This window comes from Microcaecilia unicolor, chromosome 6 (genome assembly GCF_901765095.1).
Source record: "Microcaecilia unicolor chromosome 6, aMicUni1.1, whole genome shotgun sequence".
NCBI classification, from domain to species: Eukaryota; Metazoa; Chordata; class Amphibia; order Gymnophiona; family Siphonopidae; genus Microcaecilia; species Microcaecilia unicolor.
The window spans coordinates 194,698,584-194,721,910 of NC_044036.1; the positions used below are offsets into that span (position 1 = coordinate 194,698,584).

Here is a 23,327-nt window from a genome sequence, read left to right on the forward strand (position 1 = left end):
AAACAGAAGGTTCCAGAAGTTGTGGGTTGGCCCTGAGCATTGTCTGTTTCTTTGTCTGAGTGGTTTCTCTCATCTCTTACAGCTGGTGAATGCTTATGTTATGACAAGTCGAGAACCCCCGCTGAATACAGCAGCATGCCGCCTTCTTCTAGACATCATGCCAGGCTTGGAAACCGCTGTAGTGTTTCAGGAAAAGGTTAGTTATACTACCAAAAACAATAGGCATAATTTTAAAATAAAAGGATCATGGAGAACTGTTATTCCAATCTAGATTATCCCTTGGGTATCATGCATATATTATATATATGAGGAAATAGAATTTGTTTAAAAAGATACAGGGAAGTAATGCATTAATTGTGCTTTCCCAAATCTAATCATCATACACTAAAATGAAGAAAAAGCAGATGTAAACAAATTCCAACTCATGAGTCCAAAATCCATTTCAGAACCTCCAGTTGCCAGCATGCTTCAGGGAGAATTTAGTAAGACTATCTTCAAGATAAATCCATCTTTCCGCCCCCCCCCCCCCCCCCGCCCTCTATAAAGCAGCCCCTGAAAATATAATGTTGCTTAAATAAGTTGGGTTTTTTACTTAATGTGCAATGATTTAGGTTGTATATGTACAATGGGGCGATTCATTAGGTTTTATTATTAGCTTCCTACTTTCATCATTAATTTTTGTAAACCACTTAACTTTCTGGCATATAAGCTGTGTTGAAATATTGCTTCCTTGTATGCTTTTTAATCTTGATTTTTATTGGAAGTGGAGGAGTAGCCTAATGGTTAGTGCAGCAGGCTTTGATCCTGGAAACCTGGGTTCAATTCCCACTGCAGCTCCCTGTGACCTTGGGCAAGTTACTGAACCCTCCATTGCCCCAGGTACAAAAAAAAAACCTTCGATTGTGAGCCCTCTAGGGACAGAGAAAGTACCTACATATAATGTGTACAGCGCTGCGTACATCTAGTAGCGCTATAGAATTGATTAGTAGTAGTATTGTATATTTGCATTTCAAGACAAGAGCAGCAAAATCAGTTGAGATTGTCAGTATTGTCCAAATGTCGTTATTTAAGTATATTGCACATCTCCAGAGGCCAGTAATATGGCTTCCTCACTTACTGTAGATACTCCGCATTTAGGTTGGCCTCACATTGTCGTCCTTTAATTTTGAACCTTTTGAGAAAATATGATGACTTTGCGTATAGGTTGCTATAGAGAAACATGGTTGTTTCCAGTTTGCTGCAATTCAAAACATGCATAACATACACATCAGCAACTAGAGGGCATAGAGTGGAGCCAGACCTTTGGTGTGTTTGGCCACTCCAGCAAGGACATGTTCCATTGCTCCTGAAGTAGCTGAAATGTTGCTGTCTTGGATCATTTTAATTTATAGTTATTGGTTTTTACATTCTCAAATGTGTTCTCCGAGGACAAGCAGGCTGGATATCATCACGCATGGGTCATCGTCCGCGACGGACAAGGAGACCGGAACTAAAACAAAAAACTTTAGAAAGCTCGGAAACGGCACGGTGCGCTTGGGGACAACACACTGCGCATGCGCGAGTGACTTCTGCTGGCGACGCCTGCGCGCTTCCCTACTACTACTACTATTTAGCATTTCTATAGCGCTACAAGGCATACGCAGCGCTGCACAAACATAGAAGAAAGACAGTCCCTGCTCAAAGAGCTTACAATCTAATAGACAAAAAATAAAGTAATCAAATCAATTAATGTGTACAGGAAGGAGGAGAGGAGGGTAGGTGGAGGCGAGTGGTTACAAGTGGTTACGAGTCAAAAGCAATGTTAAAGAGGTGGGCTTTCAGTCTAGATTTAAAGGTGGCCAAGGATGGGGCAAGATGTAGGGGCTCAGGAAGTTTATTCCAGGCGTAGGGTGCAGCGAGACAGAAGGCGCGAAGTCTGGAGTTGGCAGTAGTGGAGAAGGGAACAGATAAGAAGGCTTTATCCATGGAGCGGAGTGCACGGGAAGGGGTGTAGGGAAGGACGAGTGTGGAGAGCAGTAGAGTGAGTACATTTATAGGTTAGTAGAAGAAGTTTGAACAGGATGCGAAAACGGAAAGGGAGCCAGTAAAGCGACTTGAGGAGAGGGGTAGTATGAGTAAAGTGACCCTGGCGGAAGACGAGACGGGCAGCAGAGTTTTGAACCGATTGGAGAGGGGAGAGGTGACTAAGTGGGAGGCCAGCAAGAAGCAGATTGCAGTAGTCTAAACGAGAGGTGACAAGGGTGTGGATGAGGGTTTTGCTAGAGTGCTCGGAAAGAAAGGGGTGGATTTTACGGATGTTGTAAAGAAAGAAACGACATGTTTTGGTGATCTGCTGGATATGAGAAGAGTCTAGATGACCCCAAGGTTTCGAGCTGAGGAGACAGGGAGAATGAGAGAGCCATCAACAGAAATAGAAAACGGGGGGGGGGGGGGGGGGGAGTGGGGAGGTGGGTTTGGGGGGAAAAATGAGAAGCTCGGTTTTGGTTATGTTTAATTTCAGGTGGCGTTGAGACATCCAGACAGCAGTGTCAGGCAAGCACGCTGAAACTTTGGTTTGGATGCAAGGTGAGATATCAAGGGTAGAAAGGTAGATTTGGGAGTCATCAGCATAGAGATGGTAGGAAAAGCCATGGGATGAGATTAATGAACCAAGGGAAGAAGTGTAGATAGAAAAGAGGAGGGGACCAAGAACAGAACCCTGGGGTACGCCCACAGGCAGGGGATAGAAGTAGAAGAGGATCCACCAGAGTGAACACTGAAGGTGCGGAGGGAGAGGTAGGAAGAGAACCAGGAAAGAACAGAGCCCTGGAATCCAAGTGAGGACAGGGTATCGAGGAGTATGCTGTGATCGACAGTGTCAAAAGCAGCGGAAAGATCAAGAAGAATGAGGATGGAATAGAGACCTCTGGATTTAGCCAGTAATAGGTCATTGGAGACTTTAGTAAGCGCAGTTTCGGTTGAGTGGAGAGGGCGAAAACCAGATTGTAGTGGGTCAAGAATAGCATGTGAGGAGAGAAAATCAAGACAGCGGTGGTGAACAGCACGCTCAAGTAATTTGGAGAGAAAAGGGAGGAGGGAGATGGGTCGGTAATTAGAGGGACAAGTAGGGTCGAGTGAAGGCTTCTTAAGGAGAGGTGTGACCACAGCATGTTTAAAGGCAGTAGGGACAGTTGCAGTGGAAAGTGAGAGGTTGAGAATGTGACAGATAAAAGGAATAAGAGCAGGTGAGATGGCATTAAGAAGGTGGGTGGGAATGGGATCAGAGGAACAGGTGGTACATTTTGAGGAAGAAAGGAGAAGTGTAGTTTCCTTTATAGTAACTTCAGGAAAGGTGGAAAAGGAATGAGGGGAAGGAGAGAGAGGGGAACGGACTAGTGGAGGGAGAGGTGGCGAGGTAGAGAATTCAAGGTTTATCTTTTGAACCTTGTTGTGAAAGAATTCAACAAGGGTTTGAGGAGATAATGAAGGGGGAGTTGGGGGAGGGGGCACCTTGAGGAGAGAGTTCAATGTGGTGAAGAGAAGTCGAGGGGTTAGAGCCAAGAGAGTTGGTCAGTTGGATATAATAATCTTGTTTGGCACGTAAAAGAGCAGATTGGAAGGAGGTCAGCATGAACTTAAAGTGTAAGAAATCAGCAAGGCCCGAGATTTCCGCCAGAGGCGTTTGGCGGAGTGGGTACAGGAACGTAGGTAGCGGATATTAGAAGTCAGCCAAGGTTGGGGTTTTGTACGCCTTATAGGGCGGGTCATCAAAGGTGCAAGTGTGTCTAAGGCAGAGGATAGAGTATTGTTGTAAGAAGAAACAGCCTCGTTGACAGACGTGGATGGTGCCACAGTAGAGAGGAGGTTTGAAACATGGGAGGATAGAGATGAAGGGTCAATATCGTGAAGATTCCTAGATAAATTAGATAAGATAGGACGGGACTGGGAGGGAGGAGATTTGTGAAAGTTATAAGATGGTGATCAGAGGAGGGAAGATAAGAGGCAAGGAAACTAGAAGGTGAACAGTTGGAGGAGAAGATGAGATCAAGACAGTGACCATTTTGATGAGTGGGGGAGGTGGAGCATAGTTGGAGATTAAAGGAGGACGTTAAAGCGAGTAACTTGGAAATATAAGAGTTGGAAGGATCATTAGCAGGAATATTAAAGTCACCAAGGATGAGAGAGGGGGAGGAAGGATCATGGAAGAAGGCAAGCCAGGCGTTAAAGTCACTGAGAGAGGATGAAAGGGACTTATCAGGGGGACGATAAATGACCGCTATTCGAAGAGGCAGAGGAGAGAAAAGGCGGATAGAGTGGACTTCAAAGGAGGAAAAACAGTGAGATTGAGGTATCCTCAGTTTCTTTTTCTCTGCACTGCGAAGGAGTGCTATTTTTCTTCTGCTCCTCGTGTGTTTGCCCAGGAGATCGCTTTTTCTGCGTTTATTGCGCTCTTTCTTTTTCTTTTACCTACTCTTATTCTTTGAAATAAAATAAATTCTTTTCCCTTAATTTTTTAGGTTTTTTCTTCATTTCTTCAAGTTTCCTTTCTTTTTCGTTGCGGGCGTCCTTAGGCCGCTCGGCCGCATCTTTTTTCCCTTTTTTTTGTGCCTTTTTATTTGGCACAATCGAGCCTTTTGATTTTGCGGACGCTATTTTCCCCGCCTATGTCATCGAAGACTCCCAGCGGCTTCAAACACTGTACTCGCTGCAACCAGACCATCTCGAGTACTGACCCTCACGTGTGGTGTCTCCAGTGTCTTGGGCTTGATCATCTTCCAACTGCTTTTAAGCTATGTAAGTTAATGAAGAAAAGGACCCAGGTGGCTCGAGAGGCTCAGCGTGAGAGACGTTTTACCCGATCGGTCCGGGCTCTCGACGTCGGCATCGACATCGGTACCGAGGTCATCGACGTCAAGGGAAGCAGTGCTGAGAGTCCAGGTAATGGCTGCTGAGAGACCATTGCAAGCTGGGAGCAGCGAGGCATCGAGTGGGTCTCCGCCCATCTCGAGGCCTACTGCTATGCACGCGCCCCGGGACGACCCGGCCCCGTGGAAGCATGAGGATTCCACGTACTCCTCAACGGTACAGAGGAGTGTCGAGCGAAGGCGAAGAAGAATCGTCATCGATCTCCTTCCAGGCACAGTACCGGGGAGCCGAGGGAGTTGGCACCCGAGAAGCGTCGGCAGTACTGCTTGCCCTCCATTCAGGAGGTGCTGATGCGTCGGTCGTCCGACAGCCTGGTACCGGCTCTCGAATCCCCTCAGATTCTGGCACCGACTCCTGTACCGGCCTCACAGCCTTTTCCGATGGCAGCTCTCGATGAGTGTCTCCAGGCCCTTCTTCCAGAGCTTCTGGAACGATTGCTTCGTCAGTCTGCCTCGGTGTTGGGGGTGCTTGCGCCTCCTGTACCGACTGCTGAGACGGCATCTGGGCCATCACCTGTGTGGAGGTCCCCGCCCTCAGTACTGCTTGCGGTATCGGAGCCGGTTACCACCCGGGTTGACTCTCCCTCGACGTCGGTGGAGGAAGCTTCGCTGGAGTCCAGTCAGGTGTCGACTTCTAGGCATCCCCCACAAGGTCGTCGAGACAGGCGCAGGTTTGGGCTGCTTTAAAGGAGCTTCTGTCCGATACCGAAGGGGAGCGCTCATGGGGAGAGGAGGAAGACCCCTGGTATTTTTCAAAGGTTGGATTCCTGTGGGCTTCCTTCTGATCCTACTCCACCCATTGAAGTTTGACAGTCTCCACCTGAGAGTCTTACTTTTTCATCCTTTTGTGAGGGAAATGTCAAAGGACATTCCATTTCCTATGGAGGCTGTGGATGAGCCCAGGGCTGAGATGCTCGAGGTCCTGGATAGTCCTTCTCCACCTGCAGAGGTTTCAACGGCCCCCCTGCACAATACACTCAGGGAAGTGATGTTACGGAATTGGTCGTGCCCTCTTTCTAATTCAGTTGTTAACAAGAAGTCCGAGTCCCAGTACAGAGTCCATGGAGAGCCTGTGATGGTGAAATCCCAACTTCCTCATGATTCCATGGTGGTGGACTCTGCTCTCAGAAGAGCCAAGAGTACTAGAGACTGTGCCTCGACGCCCCCAGGCAGAGAGTCTAGAACCTTGGATTCTTTTGGGAGGCTTACGTATCAAGCTGGAATGCTCGCTGCCAAGATCCAAACATACCAGCTGTACACGAGCTTTCACTTATGGAACTCGGTGAGGCAACTGTCCAGTTTAGTTGAAGCTCTTACTCCGGAGCTTGCTGAACCTTTTCACCAGGTGCAGGTCAGGCAGCAGAAGGCGTGTCGCAAATTCCTGGCCAGGGGAGCTTATGACTCTTTTGATGCTGCATCCCAAGTAGCTGCGCAAGGTATAGTGATGCGCAGTCTCTCATGGCTGCGTGTCTCTGACCTGGATCAGAAGACCCAGCAGCGAATGGTGGATGTTCCTTGCCGGGGGGATAATCTTTTTGGAGAGAGGTTGAGGATATGGTCCGATACCCTCAAGAAGCACCATGATGCGATGGATTCTGTCTCCTGCCGGACGCCTTCTGCTACTACCTCCTCCACTAGGAGGTTTTTTGGAGGGAGGAGGAATGCTCCCTATTCCTATAATAGGCATAGGTACACTCCTACCTCTCGACAGCCTGTTCAAGCTCACTCCCAACAGGTTCGTTCTCGTCAGCAACGTGCGCCTAAGGCCCCTCCGGCTCCCCAGCAAAAGCAAGGGACGGGCTTTTGACTGGTTCCAGAGCAGCATAGCCACAGTAAAAGTAGCCGTGCCTGACGATCTGCCTGTTGGGGGGGGGTTGATATTTTTTCACCAAAGGTGGCCTCTCATAACCTCCGACAGGTGGGTTCTTCCAATTGTCCAGTTAGGATACATTCTTAATCTGGTATCCAGGCCTCCAAATTGCCCACCGGTAGCTCAATCCTTCAGCTCCCAGCACAAGCAGGTACTTGCAGAGGAACTCTCCGCCCTTCAAAAGGCCAATGTGGTCAAACCCATTCCACCAGGGGAAGAAGGGCTGGGATTCTATTCTAGGTACTTCCTTGTGCAAAAGAAAACAGGGGGATGCGTCCCATCCTAGTCCTAAGGTCCCTGAACAAATTCCTAGTCTCAGAAAAGTTCAGGATGCTTTCCCTGGGCACCCTTCTTCCCATGATTCAGGAAAACGATTGGCTATGCTCTCTGGACTTAAAGGACGCCTATACTCGCATCTCGGTGCTTCCAACTCACAGGAAGTACCTTATCTCGACGATTGGCTGGTAAAGAACACCTCAGAGACAGGAACTCTACGATCCATGCACATGACTATTCAACTGCTCGAGCTACTGGGGTTTGTAATAAATTATCCCAAGTCCCATCTTGTTCCACTGCAGAAGTTGGAATTCATAGGAGCTCTGTTGGACACACGGACATCTCGAGCTTATCTTCCCCAGGCAAGGGCAGACAATCTCCTGGCCATAGTGTCCTTGGCTCGGGCGTCTCAACTGATCACAGCTCGGCAGATGTTGAGACTTTTAGGGCCCATGGCCTCCACAGTACATGTGACTCCCATGACACGTCTACATATGAGATCAGCTCAATGAACCCTAGCTTCCCAGTGGTGTCAGGCTACAGGGGATCTAGAGGATGTTATCCATCTTTCCACCGATTTTTGCAATTCCCTTCAGTGGTGGACCATTCGCTCAAATCTGACCTTGGGACTGTGACAAGGCTGCAGCCCAGATGTATGAAAGGAATTAGTAAAATCCTAAACTACATCTCCCAGAATGCATTTCCAGTCCCAGCAGGTGGAGCCCAGGGGATAGGCAAGCTGGCCATATACCGTCTCTGACCACAAGAGGGAGAGAGAAGGAAGAAGCCCAGTTCCCCTGGACCCGCAATCAGTATATCATGCCACCCACCTGTAATAGGGAAGGATGGGGTGAGAAGCAAGAGGAGGATTGGATGGATTGCGTAACCCTAGTAGCGCTTTAGAAATGTTAAGTAGTAGTAATAGTAGTGAGCAGGGAGAAGAAAGCAGAATGGAATGGGAGCTGGAGAGCCCTGAGGAAGGCAGCACCTGAAGGTGAAAATCTATGTTGTTTGGAAGTTATTTTGATTTAAAACCTGCTTTATGAAAGAAGCCTGTTTTCTTTTGGTTAGACCTGTTTGCTGTGGGGGAAACCTTGACTGTGGGGGAGGTGGCTGGAAGAGTTACAAGCCTGGTTCCCCAAGCTGCACCCTGATTATTGTGGAAAGACTATGTTGAAACTGAAAACCTTGTTTGGGCAGGAGGGGGAAATCCTGCTTGGAGGCAAGCACTGATTTTGCTACTGACTTTGAAAAGGAGGGATTTTCAAAGGGACTATTGCAGCCCTTCAAGAAAGGGCAGAGACTTTGTGTTGCTGGCTTGTACCCCAAGAGAGGCAGAACAGCCCTGCCTGGGGAAGCCCTAACCCAGGGCTCTGGACGGAAGTGTTTGTCATTAATTTGGAAACAAATAAAAGAATATTTGAAAGTATCCACTGGTGGCAATTTGTGGAGATCTGGCTATTCGTGGGGAGGAGACTTCCTTCCTCCCCAACGTACTGGAACAGCGAGCCCGTTTACAGGACATCCATTCCAAATTCCTCAGCCATAGAAAGTGCTGACGACGGATGCATCCCTCCTGGGCTGGGGAGCTCATGTAGATGGGCTTCACACTCAAGAAGCTTGGTCTTTTTGGGAAACGGGTCTTCAGGTTAACCTCCTAGAATTACGAGCGATCTGGAATACTCTAAAGGCTTTCAGAGACTGGCTGTCCAATCAAATTATTCTGATTCAGACAGACAACCAGGTTGCGATGTATTACACCAACAAGCAGGGGGGCACCGGATCTTGCCTTCTGTATCAGGAAGCCGTCAGGATGTGGCTTTGGGCTCACCGCCATGGCATGTTTCTCCAAGCCACATACCTGGCAGACGTAAATAACAGTCTGGCAGACAGGTTGAGCAGGCTCATGCAACCTCACGATTGGTCACTGAACGTGGATGTTGTCCGCAAGATATTTCGAGCGTGGGGCAGCCCCTTGGTGGATATTTTTGCCACTCAGACCAGTCACAAGGTTCCTCAATTCTGTTCCAGGCTTCAGGCCCACAACAGACTAGCGTCAAATGCTTTATTTATTTATTTATTTATTTATTTATTTATTTATTTATTTATTTATTTATTTATTTATTTATTGCATTTGTATCCCACATTTTCCCACCTCTTTGCGGGCTCAGTGTGGCTTACAATAAGATATGAATAATGGAAATACATTTGTTACAACTTGGTTATGGATTACATTGTACAAGTTATGTGAAACCATCGAAGTATCATTAAGAATATAACAATGGGACATCAACATTGAAACGTTGGAAAGAGACAATGGGAAGCTTAAAGGGCAGTATTAAGACACAGAGACATATGGTGTACATATTCCTGTGAGTAAATGTATGAGTGATGTGGAATTACGGGGGATGAGGGTTAGAAGTGGATGTATGATGAATTGATGATCAGTGAGTGTGGACTCTATGTGTTTTGGCTCTTGCCATAAATTGTTTCAAACAGATGGGTCTTCAGTAATTTGCGGAAGGAAGCTTGTTCGTAAATCGTTCTTAAGTTGCGCGGCAGTGTATTCCAAAGCTGCGTGCTCGTGTGAGAAAAGGTTGACGCGTGTAGCGTCTTGTATTTCACGCCCTTGCAATTAGGGAAGTGGAGGTTGAGGTATGTTCTGGATGATCTTTTAGCATTTCTGGTTGGTAGGTCTATCAACTCGGACATATAGGCAGGGGCTTCACCATGAATGATCTTGTGGACTAGTGTGCATACCTTGAAAGTGACGCGTTCCTTAAGTGGAAGCCAGTGTAGTTTCTTTAGTAGTGGTGTTGCCCTTTCATATTTTGGTTTTCCGAAGATGAATCTGGCTGCTGTGTTCTGGGCTGTTTGAAGTTTCCTCAGTATTTGCTCTTTGCAGCCTGTGTATAGTGAGTTACAGTAATCCAGATGGCTTAGGACGAGGGATTGCACTAGGTTGCGGAAGACGAATCTTGGGAAGAATGGTTTTATCCTTTTCAATTTCCACATGCAGTGGAACATCTTAGTTGTGTTATTTGCGTGAGTTTCGAGTGTTAGGTGGCGGTCGATAGTGACTCCAAGAATTTTTAGCGTTTCTGAGATTGGAAGGTTTAGGTTTGGTATGTTTATCGCGTTGAATTCATTTGTATTGTATTGGGAGGTGAGTATCAGGCATTTAGTTTTTTCTGCATTTAGTTTCAGACGAAATGCATCTGCCCACGTGTTCATGATGTATAGACTTTGATTTCGTTGAACATTTCTTTGATGTCTTGTTTGAAAGGGATGCATATCGTCACATCATCGGCGTGTATATATATATGGGTTAAGGTTATGGTTTGATAGGAGTTTTGCTAGAGGGATCATCATTAGGTTGAAGATAGTTGGTGAGAGAGGTGATCCTTGTGGAACTCCACATTCAGGTGTCCATGCCTTGGACGTGGTTGAATTTGATGTGACTTGATACGAACGCAAGGTTAGGAACCCCTTGAACCAGTTCAGGACATTTCCTCCAATGCCAAAGTATTCCAGTATGTGTAGTAGGATTCCGTGGTCGACCATGTCAAATGCGCTTGACATGTCAAATTGTAGGAGGAGTATATTGTTGCCAGTTGCTATTATTTGTTTAAATTTAGTCATAAGGGTGACTAATACTGTTTCAGTGCTATGGTTCGACCGGAATCCTGATTGGGCATCGTGCAGTATTGAATGTTTGTTTAGATAGTTTGTGAGTTGTTTGGTTACCATTCCTTCGGTTATCTTGGTTATTAGTGGTATGGATGCTACTGGCCTGTAGTTGGTTATTTCGCTTGTGTTTTTCTTTGTATCTTTAGGAATTGGGGTGAGTAAGATTTTTCCTTTTTCTTTTGGGAAGAGTCCGTTTTGTAGCATGTAGTTTATATGGTTCGTTAGGTCTATTATGAATTGTTGAGGAGAAGATTTCATGAGGCTATTTGGGCATGTGTCTAGTTTGCAATTGGATTTGGCATATCTTTTGAGAGTCTTAGAGATGAGGTCTTCTGATAGTAGTTCGAATTCGGTCCAGGTTCTGTCTGCTGGGTGTGTTCCTTCTTCTGGATCTAGACAGTCCAGAAGAGTGGCGTATTCTATAGGACTAGCGGGTATTTTGTGTCGTAGTAATATAATTTTCTCCTTGAAGTACTTCGCAAGGTTGTCGACGTCTGGCATATCTTTGCCGTTGTTTGTAACTGGTATGGTATCTAGCAATTTGTTCACGAGGTTAAAGAGTTTGTGTGTGTCTTTGTAGTTGGGTCCTATTATTGTTTTGTAATGTAGTCTTTTTGTCTGTTTTATGGTGTATTTGTATTTTCTCTGAAATAGTTTCCAATCGTTTAGTGTTTGTTCGTCTTTCTTTTTGTTCCAAGCTCGTTCTAGTTTTCTGATTTGCGTTTTAAGTTTTTTCAGCTCTTCGGTGAACCATGGGTTTGCTTTTTTCCTGTGTGATGTTCTGGTTTGGATTGGGGCGATTTTGTCTAATGTTGTTGTACATAGGTCGTCCCATTCTTGGAGGAATTGGATGGTGTCAGCGTTTGTTGTCCATTCGTTCTGGTAGATCTGTTGCCAGAATGTTGTGGGGTCTATTTTTCCTCTCGTTGTGTATGTTGTTCGCTCATGTTTATTGGTCGTGTTTAAATGTGTTTTTCGCCAGCAAAGAGTGACATTTGCTTTATGGTGGTCTGACCATAATGTGGGTGTCCATCTTGTGTCAGTGAGTATGATAGTTGAGTCCGATTCGAATTTGTTCGTTATGATATCTAGTGTGTGTCCTTTTTCGTGGGTTGGTAGCATGTTGGGTGCTTGCAGGTCCCAGAGTTTTAGGAATTCTTTGAATTCTCGTGTGTTTGGTAAGGTGTCATCTTCTATGTGTAGGTTGATGTCTCCTAGTATAAGGATGTTTGAGGCAGATACGCAGGAGTTCGAGATGAAATCCATGAGTTGTGTTTGGGAGTCTTGCCATTTTCCTGGAGGCCTGTAGAATAGGATTGTGTTAAGGTGTCCTGTTAAGTTTGGATGGTTAATTCTTGTCGATGCAATTTCGAGTTGTGGGGAGGTAGATTCGCCCGTGACTGTGATGGTGAATTCGGGTTTGTAAATTATAGCTATTCCGCCTCCTCTTTTTTTTCCATTTCTTGTCCAGTGGGTGATTTTGTAATCTGGTGGGCACGTTTCTAAGATGGCGGGATCTGTGGGACTATGGAACCAGGTTTCTGTGATAAATAGGAGGTCTAGTTTGTCTGCGATGATCCAGTCTAGAATGTCTACTGAATTGCTTACTGCTGACCTTGCATTGATGTATCCTGGTTGGATTGAGTGATATGGTTCCAAGGGATGGTTTGATGTGTTTATTTTTATTAAATGTCTGTTTCTTCGGTGGTGGAGTTTGTTGTTGTTGTTATTTTCCTCGTTTTGTCGAAGGAAAATAACATTGGGGAACAGGTCTTCTGTATGCTTATCCTCCCATACCTTTAGTAGGGAAAACTCTGCTCAAACTCAGGCAAGACCGTGGAACCATGATTCTGATAGCACCTTTCTGGCCCTGTCAGATATGTTTTCCTCTTCTTCTGGAGTTGTCCTCTGAAGAACCGTGCAGATTGCAGTGTTTTCCAACCCTCATCACTCAGAACGAGGGGTCGCTTCTACATCCCAATCTCCAGTCTCTGGCTTTCACTGCCTGGATGTTGAGAACTTAGAAGTTGCCTCTTTATGCCTTTCAGAGGGTGTCTCCCGAGTCTTGCTTGCTTCCAGGAAAGATCCACGAAAAAGTGTTATTCTTTTAAATGGAGGAGGTTTGCCGTCTGGTGTGACATCAAGGCCCTAGATCCTTTTTCTTGTCCTACACACGGACCCTGCTTGAATACCTTCTACACTTATCAGAGTCTGGTCTCAAGACCAACTCAGTAAGGGTTCATCTTAGTGCAATCAGTGCTTACCATCAACGTGTAGAAGGTCAGCTTATCTCTGGACAGCCTTTAGTGGTCCGTTTCATGAGAGGTTTGCTTTTATTAAAGCCCCCAGTCAAACCTCCACCGGTGTCATGGGATCTCAACGTCGTTCTCACTCAGCTGATGAAAGCTCCTTTTGAGCCACTGAATTCCTGCCATCTGAAGTACTTGACCTGGAAGGTCATTTTCTTGGTGGCTGTTACTTCAGCTCGTAGAGTCAGTGCGCTCCAAGCCCTGGTAGTCCATTCTCCTTATATCAAATTTCATCATAACAGAGTAGTTCTCCTCACTCATCCTAAGTTCTTGCCGAAGGTGGTGTCAGAGTTCCATCTGAACCAGTCTATTGTCTTGCCAACATTTTTTCCCCGTCCACATACCCGCCCTGGTGAAGACAAGTTGCACACCTTGGACTGTAAGAGAGCATTGGCCTTTTACGTGGAGCGGACAAAGCCCTATAGACAGTCTGCCCAGCTGTTTGTTTCTTTTAATCCCAACAGGATGGGAGTTGCCATCGGAAAACGCACCATCTCCAATTGGCTAGCAGATTGCATTTCCTTCACTTATGCCCAAGCTGGGCTGACTTTGGAGGGCTATGTCACGGCTCATAATGTTAGAGCCATGGCTGCGTCAGTGGCTCACTTAAAGTCAGCCTCCATTGAGGAGATTTGCAAGGCTGCGACGTGGTCATCTATCCACACATTCACATCTCATTACTGCCTTCAGCAGGATACCCGACATGACAGTCGGTTTGGGCAGTCAGTGCTGCAGAATCTGTTCGGGGTATAGAATCAAACTCCACCCTCCTAGGCCCTTTTCTGTTTTGTTCCAGTCTGCACTCTCACTTAGTTGTGTTTATTTTCAAGTCAAAATTAGTTATGTCCTCGCCGTTGCGAGGCCCAATTGACCGCTGTCATTGTTTTGAGTGAGCCTGGGTGCTAGGGATACCCCATGCATGATGATATCCAGCTTGCTTGTCCTCAGAGAAAATGAAGATACATACCTGTAGCAGGTATTCTCCGAGGACAGCAGGCTGGGTATCATCACAACCCACCCTCCTCCCCTTTGGAGTTCTTCTTCTTCTCGTTTTTACTTATGTAACTGAGGGAAGTGCGCAGACGTTGCTGGTGGGAAGTCATTCGCGCATGCGCGGTGCGTTATCTCCGAGCGCGCCGTTCTAGAGCTTTCTAAAGTTTTTTTGTTTTAGTTCGTCTCCTGGGCCGTCGCGGACGATGACCCATGCGTGATGATATCCAGCCTGCTGTCCTCGGAGAATACCTGCTACAGATATGTATCTTCATTTTTTCAGAATTCAGTGGCTCTCCCTGCACTGGTTTCTTGGTTACCCCCACCCACCCCCCCACCTGGTCTTCCTGAGTTCAGAAGTCAGTACTGGGGAGATGCGGGGGGGGGGGGGGGGCGGCTATAGGGAAGAGAGAAATGCTTGACCCATGGGTCGGCGCACATGTAGGTCGCTTCTCTGACATTTAACTTTAAATTTTGCAACCTATATGCAAGTTTCTATGGTAATTGGTAGGAATGAAATATTGTAACGATTACCCCCTAAAAAGAATGCTCTGCCCCTCAGTATGCCACAGTCTAAGGCATACTTTTGCCTTACCATATATGCAATGAATTGGTTTTATATCTCCCCATTCATACAATTTGGCTTTTGAAAAATTTGGCATTGTGTGGTCATGTTTCACCCTTTTATTTTATCATTACACTGGCTTCCTATCAGTAAACAGTGTATTTTTAAGATGTTGGTATTAGTTTTTAAAGTTTTTTTTATGATATGGTTCTAATTTGTTTCTAAAAAAAAGCTACCAATATATATACATCAAATTGACGCTCTCAGGCTTTCTGTACCTTCTGCAAGATTATTCCAGTTGGAATGTGCTCGTTCATGAGCTTTTTCTTATTCATTGGTTTGGTTATGGAATAAACTGCCTCCTGTGGTGAGATCCATTAATGATCTTTAAGTTTCCGTAAAGCTGTAAAAACTCGTTTTAATGAGTTCTGATGAACTGTTTAATTGTTAAGCTGGCAGATTTGGTTTAATTGATTTTATGTTTGTGTGTACTGTGTGTAATTGATTATAAGTTGTATGCAATGCCTTTTCCTTATCCCCACCAGCCCAGAACCTGTGAGTTGTGTCCATTGACCTGCAGATTGAATCAGAACAGATGATTTGTGAACCCTGCCCTATATTGGTACCCTGTATCATTGGCTCTATCAGTATTTCTCTGTCTCCAGTAGATGGTGACCCTGCAGCTCTTGGACAGCTTTGGTGTGGACGGCTCTTAGCCCAGTTGGAGAACTGGTAGTCAGTTGAGTAGGGGGTGACTTGAGAAACTTTGTTCCCTATTGAGGGGGGTACTCAAGGAGTCTCCCCCTCACCTTAATTCTCTTTTCCAAATATTTTTATTAAAGTTTTAAATTCATGCTGCCAATTCATAGTATACAATTATTGTGTATTTTAAGATTTAACAAACCTCCCCCCTCCTTACCCTTCCCTGTTAACTAGACACAAAATGCAACTGACTATCGGTGTTTGAGTTCTTGAGTATAACAGTCACATCCGAGGAACGATCAACTTGGGGGTGTCCAGATCAATTCCTCCATGAGATCTCCACGATCTATATGTGTTCCATTGTCTATTAAATTTTATGATATGTGCAGAACGGATGGCTGTCATTTTCGACATTTGGTAGAGAGAGTCCATTTTATGAATTACTTTTATCACTGGCGGTGCTACAGGGCTCCTCCAAGCTGATGCCAACGCAATTATGCCCGCCACCAGCCACACCGACGATAACCGGTGCTCTGGTAGCCAGACTACCTCCGCCCTAGCCGGATACCACACCCCCGTCACCTGAGCAAACAAATCAAGCAATTCTGACCAGTAAACCTGTATCTTCGGGCATGTCCACCAAATATGAAGCATATCTCCCACCTCCGCACAACCCCTCCAACACTGGTCAGATCCCCGACCATACATCTTCACCAGTCTCTTAGGCGTGCATGTAATACCATTGATACAATACTTTACAGCTATTTTCAATCATAGAGCTTGAAATAGAAACCCACAGCATATGTTCTAGAGCTTTCTCCCATTGTGTGTATTCCAGATTTATCTTAAGGTCCCTTTCCCAGTGCTTTATATAGCACAAAATAGGCTCCCTGTCAGTGAGCAGTGCCTCGTATATACGGGATACACACCCCCTATGGCCTCCTGCCCTCATCGCCTTTTCCAGAGTCGTCTCCTCAAGGGATAGCTCTTCCCTGGCGCGTATATGTAGTCTCTAATGCAATTGTAATGGAACAAATGATATGGTGGTAGACCATTCTCCTCTTGCAGATCAACAAAAGGTACCATCTGTCCCTCTTCCCATAGTTGACCTAATGTGCCAAGGCCCCTCCGCTCCCAGAATCTGTAGATATGATCATCTGACCCCAAGGGACAACCCGGTGCTGTCTTCACCGTCATCTGCTGATAGTATGCTCTATTGGGGAAAGACCTCCGCCTAATAGCAGACCAGGTCTGTAGAGGGTACTGTACCACCAGTGGGGCCTGTCTGATATGTGCCTGAAGTCGGTCTTTGGGCATCCAAAGTATACAGTGTAAATTTGTCGTCCCCAGCCAGTACTACTCTATTTGAAGCCAAGGCTTTACGCTACCAGCGCTCCACTCCGCTAGCACACGTAATTGCGCCGCTTGATGGTAGAGAATGAAATTCGGAACTCCCATGTCCCCTTTTCTTGGATTGACACATAATAGCTGCCCGAACCCGTGGTGGCTTGTGTTGCCATATGTAAGCAAAAACCTTTTGATTAAGCTGTCGGAAAAACCGTGCGGGCATTGACAATGGTAGTGCTAAAAACAAATACAGGAGTTTTGGCAGTATCATCATTTTTATGGCAGCCACCCTTCCCAGCCATGACAGCTCTAGCCCCTCCCACCTGTCTAGCTCTAGAAAAAGTTCCCGAATTTTGGAGGCGAAATTAGCCTGATATATATCAGACAGCTTGGGATGGACACCTAAATACCGGATGGATCGGGTGGCCCACTTGATAGGGAACTGTTGGCGTGGAGAGGCCTCCTCCTCTTTCGATAACCCAAGGCCCAAGACCTCCGACTTGTTCATATTCACCTGAAACCCCGAGAGCAGCCCATACTGATGTAAACCCTGCACTACCTGAGGCAAAGACTCATGGGGGTTAGTTAGTGTTAGAAGAACATCGTCGGCAAATAATATAATCTTGTGAGTGAACATTCCCAGGGTAAGACCATGTATGTGTGGGTGCCGATGTATAGATTGAGCCAACAATTTCATTGTCAATGCAAATAGTAACGGAGATAGTGCGCATCCCTGACGTGTCCCTTGTCCCAGTGGTATCTGGTCCGAGCTAGTCCTATTTGTTGGGTTCTTGAGGCAGAACCGGAATTCGTGAGCCCTTGGACCACTGCCGAGGAGCGGCAGAGGCAGGCAAAACCACCCTGGAACTGGATACACGAAAGAGCAGGACTGGAACTCCGGACTGGAGTTGCAACTAAGGCAGGCAAACTAGGACAGGCAGAACAGGAACAGCTTCACCTGCGCTTGACCACCGTTCTTCAGGAGTTGAGCTCCTGAGTTCTGGCGGCCGGCAGGGCTTGCAGGACAGGGCAGGAACTGAAGACCCAGAGGACCCACCCTGGGTCTAGGATACACGAGGGAGGTTTGGCACAGAATTAAACTAGACTAGGACTGAAAGCTGCTACGCAGCCACTAGCAAGAAACACAAGGCAGATTAAGCAGACGGGGCGTACACAAAGGCTAGACGGAAACAGGGACTTGGATATACATACAAGCTTGACAGTGTTCAGGATATACAGGGTTCAGGATAGACATGCAAGCTTGGCCGAGGCGGGGTTTAGGATATACACCCTAGCTAGGCAGAAGCAGGACTCAGGATAAACACACTAGCTAGGCAGAAGCAGGATTCAGGATATACACTCAGGATATGCAGGACTCAGGATATACACACTAGGCAGAAGCAGGATTCAGGATATACACACTAGCTAGGTAGCAACAGGGTTCAGGGCAACACATAAGCTGGGCAGCAGACAGGAGAATAAACCAGGATACTAGCAGAGTCTTAGGGCAGGCTGCAGACAGAGAGAATAAACCAGGGATAACTGGGTCAAGGCTGAAGCTTCAGACTCTAAACACAGAGCAAGGCAATAGAAGGACTAGCAGTCCACAGATACAATAAACAGAAGGGCAAAAAGCCCACACAGAAGGACTAGCAGTCCACAGGCACAAGTAACAGAAGGGCCAGAGCCCACACAGAAAGACAGGCTTGGTAGCAGCGCAACAGAAAACTCACTAACCTGACGACCTTTTGGCATAACACAATGCAAAGGCCCTGAATGCAAGCAAAGCACTTCCTTATGAAGGCTGTCCCAGATGATGTCACCTACTGCAGGACAGGAGCAGGGAACACACACACACCAAAGAGAGGCTTGGAACACATAGGAAGGACAGGCAGGAGCCATCTTGGAAGCTGGAACAGAACAGGCGGGAGCCATCTTAGATGCTGGATCCCCAGAGAGGCATAGCCCACACAGGTGCCATCTAGTGAAGCAATCAGCACACAAGGCAGAGACAGAACTAACACAGAAGCAAACAAAGGCCACCAGAAAGGTAAGTCTGAGGTGGTCACGGCCACAGACGTGACACCATTGATCCGCAAAACAGCTAGCGGCTGGGTATACAGAAGTTTAAGCCACGAGACAAATCGGCCCGTGAAGCCTATATGCTCCAACACTGAAAACATAAAAGCCCAGCCCACCCAATCGAATGCCTTTTCTGCATCCAGAGAAAGAAGCAGTGTGGGCCACTGGGTGCTATGTGCTTCATGGATCAAGTGGAGTGCCGTTCTGATGATATCAAATATTTGCCTCCCCATAATGACTCCCGTTTGGTCTACATGTACCAATTTCAGCATTAGCTTCTGCAGCCTCTTGGCCAAGATTTTGGTAAATATCTTATAGTCCGACCCCAAAAGTGAGATCGGGTGATAAGAACCGCACTGCTGCGGGTCTTTCCCTGGTTTCAGCAAGACCACAATATGTGCCAGCCTCCAAGCATAAGGCAGCTCAGCCTGAAACTCAATTTCATAAAAGCACGGACCAGCAATGGCACTAGTAGCTTATTATAGCATTTATAAAATTTGTTTGTAAACCTGTCTGGTCTTGGGGCTTTGCCATTGGGCAGATCTCCTATAGCCCATGCCACCTCATCCGTCGTAATTGGGACTGACCGCCTCACATTCTGCTCGAGATATTTTAGGTAGCATTGCATGCTTAAGATAATCCTGGGTCTCCTGTGGATTCGGATCCTCCTCTGCCTTATATAAAGTCTGATAAAAATTGGAAAAGACCTGCTTAATGCCCTCTAATGTTGTACAGCTGTTTCCCTCTACATCCATAATAGAGTGAATATGGGCACTAGTGAACCATTTTTTCAACTTATGCGCTAGGAGTCTGGAGGCTTTGTTCCCAAATTTGAAGTGAGCCTGATTAACCCGTTGTAGCTACCTCTGCCAATTGGAGTTCCCGAAGCTCTGTCTGCAACGCATGCATTCGATGTTGGGTGACACGAGACCCCCCCCCCCCCCCGTTGGGTGGTTTGCTTATTAATATTCTCTAGCTTTGTATGTATTTGCTGGACCTGGGCCGTGGCCTGTCGTCTAATATATACCTGCAGGGCTATGACCTTTCCTGTAATCACTGCTTTAAAGCCCTCCCAAAGTACCACTGAAGATACCTCTCCATTATCATTGAGATTAATATATTCTTTAATATCTGCTTCCAGGCAACAGACTACTAAGGGATCAGCTAATAACCCATCATTAAATCGCCACTGGGGCACCGGTGGGCCCACCACATCCATCTCAAGCGTGACCGGTGCGGGGGTGAATCTGTATGTCTCCTATGCTAGTCAACAAGGTTGGGGGTCCCATCCAGAGATCTATAAGGAAATGAGAGTTATGAACTGCCGAGTAGTAAGAATACCCTCTAGCCTGTGGATTTCGATGCCTCCAAAAGTCTATTAACTGCCAACGACTCATAAATTTGCACAATTGGGACCTGTCAGCCTGTGAATACCGAACTCCATGTATGGTGTTATCTAGTGCAGGCTGCAGTGTGAGATTAAAGTCCCCGCCTATTAGCAGGGTGCCCTCGATATGCTTGGAGAGGAGTGCTGATAGTTCCAAATAGAAGGCACCTTTGATGGTCATTGGGCGCATAGATATTTAAGAGTGACAACACTTCCCTCCCCACTTGAACTACCAACAACAGATACCGGCCCCCCCATCTCGCACCACCCGCCGCACTTGCGAAGGATATCTGCAGGACAGAGCTATCAGGACTCCTTTCTTTTTTTTCTCTATTGAACTAGATGCAAAGTATATCTGCAAATGCTTCTTGGAATGACACAACTGTTCACCTGCTTGGACCAAGTGGGTCTCTTGTATAAAAGATACATCCGCCGTTAGGCGCTGGATCTCTTTAAACATAAGCTGACGCTTCACCGGGTTGGGGGGGGGGGGGGAGTTGAGCCCTTTTACATTGAGGGTCATATACTTTATAGTACTCATCCTGCTCTCAAAATCATCTCCCCCAGCCCCCTATTTATTACCCATCCCTGCTTCCTACCATCGTGCATAGCCCACTCACCGATCATCAGTTGGTTCATAACATTAACTCGCCCCCCCCCCCCCCAACACAACTCCCCTACCCTCCCTCTCTGCCTTGAGACACCCCTGCAACAACATCTCGGGGTTGTCCTGGAAGGAAATGACCCCACCCCTTATTATATTATCTGTTATTAGCTGGATCCCCACTTCACATGGTATACCTTCAGCCCATACAACATCATTAACTTAATACTATTTAACAGATATTTATCAAACCCTTTGCAAGTTTCAACCATTACAGTTCCAGGCCGCAGCCACTATCTCTTAAAGTACAGAAAACATCCAGGTGGTCTCCTCGCCCTCCTACTTAGCAGTGTCCTCTTTCTTTCTCAGCCGCGAGTCGGAGAGTTGCTGCTGTAGACGTCCCTTCCCTGATGTGGCTTTTTGTCAGCGTGGTTTGTCCCCTGCTGATGATGCGCGATGTCTTGTTGCGCTAGCTTCCCCGGCCAGGTCTCCTTCTGGAAAGATCTCCGCCATCTCCACTATATCGCGGACCTGACACAGCTTCCCCTCTTTGTAAAATCTCAGCACAAATGGGTGCCCCCATCTGTATCGTATACCTTTCTCATGCAGGAATTTTGTGAAGGGCCTGAGCTCCGCTCTTCTCCTCAATGTGGCCGCCGCCAAATCTTGATAGCCAGTCGCTGTTTGAGAGGCCTGCATGATCTTCTCCTTCAACTTAAAATCGCTAAAGCAGGCTATTATATCTTTTGGGCGGTTTGACTTAGTAAACCTTATCGGCGTATAATAACTTGATCCAAATGTCCAGTCCCTCACATGCCGCATTAAATAAGCCATGTTATATGCCTTCAAATCCGGCAATCCAAGTCCTCCCTGCTGCCAACCACCCTTCATTAGCTGTTGTTTCATCTTAGCTTTCTTATTTGCCCAACAGAATTTCATTACCATCTGGTAGAACGCTTTTAGGTCTCTTCCCAGTAAACATTTTAAATTTATATGAAGTCTTTATTAATAAATGGTACATTCTTCCAACAGTACAATCAGTGATATCAGTACCGTTTAAAACATTATATAATGACAGAGGTATTAAGTTACAAATCAGGTTTCTCCAAACAATACTAAAACCACAACACTTTAGCATATGATACGTGTTACCTCCGCACCAGAGCAAGAATGAAGTAATATTGATATCCTTCGGGACTTCAAATTTTTTTAGAATTTTTTATAATAAAAGACAAACAAACTCCACTCCCCCCCTCCCCTTACCCCCCTCCCTCGCCCAACCCGGACTGGTTTTATGAATCAACAGTTAAATTATGTATGAAGGAGAAAGGAGTCCCAAATCAGATGCCATTTATTGGTACGATTACTCCGCTCTGCAATAAGCCGCTCCATCTCACACACATATCTCAGCTTTCGAATCCACCGAGTTAAAGGTGGGGTCGTAGTCTGTTTCCAACAGGCTGCTATAACAATTCGAGCTGCACATGTGGCATAGCGCAACAGTATTTGTTGATTAGATAAGAGGCCTGCTGCTTTAGCAGAGAATAAGTAGATAGTGGGTTGCCATGAAATCTGTACCCCCAGCCATAGCTGCAGCCTACTATGGACCGCTTTCCAGAAAGCCTTTATTTTCTTACAATGCCACCAAAATGTGTCCCATGGTTCCCTTCACTCCACATCCTCTCCAACACAGCCCAGATAAGGTAGGGCAAATACGCTGTAAACGCTCTGGTGTCATATACCACCTAAATAGGACTTTAATGGCATTTTCTTTAAATGGCACATGAGATGACACCCCCGCCGCAGCCTGTTCCATCCTCTCCCATGCCCCCTCCTCTAGTTCAATACCCAAGTCCCTCTGCCAGCTTTTCCTGTGAAGTATGTAACGGGTTGTTTGTTGAGCGATAATATGATGTAGGCGGGATATCAGCCCTGTAGTCGTGCCCGGCCCCTCACAAATTTGCTCAAGAGCTGATTGCTTCCTGCGCAATACTTCCTGTATAGCTTTTGTCTTAAGAAAATGGGTAAGTTGAAAATATGCATATTTGTCAGACACCACTGTCTGGAACTGTTGTTGGGCTTCTGCAAAGGACAGTATGGCCTCCCCATCAATCAGTTGCCCCATGTTCGCAAACCTCCCTCATACCATCTAGTAATATGCCCCTCTCTGTCCCCGGGACAAACAATGGGTTATACGCTATAGGGGAGAGGCGCGTCAATAAGCAGCTGCACTGTGGAAACACTGTCCCAATTAGCCATGGTTACATATATAGAAGGACATAGCCCATCTTCTAGGAACCTAAGGGACCGCGGTAGCCACATTAATGCTCCCAGCGGTCTATCGCCCAAGGTAAACTGTTCCAAATCCACCCATTGCCGGTCAGGATAGGCCTGAAACCATTCCACAGCAGCACGCGCCTGAGCTGCTCTATAGTACCAAGCTATGTTAGGGACCCCAAGCCCTCCTCTTTTCTATCCTGGTACAAAAAGGCCTCGCTAACCTCGGACGTTTACCAGCCCAAATGAATCGCACATATGGTCTTGCAGTGCAGCAAGAAATTTGCGGGGCAACGTGATCGGAAGAGCCTGAAATAAATACAG

General features: G+C 46.4%; 1 protein-coding gene across 4 annotated transcripts in view; it reads left to right on the plus strand.

Annotated features, from left to right (window-relative positions):
* The window catches only part of DCAF1 (DDB1 and CUL4 associated factor 1), a 648,223-nt gene that overhangs the window by 92,394 nt on the left and 532,502 nt on the right, over positions 1-23,327 (plus strand). For all 4 annotated transcript variants that reach the window (XM_030205586.1, XM_030205587.1, XM_030205589.1 and 1 more), the window contains one exon: positions 83-196. In XM_030205586.1, coding sequence (XP_030061446.1) covers positions 83-196 — 114 coding nt within the window. The remainder of the gene's footprint in view (positions 1-82; positions 197-23,327) is intronic.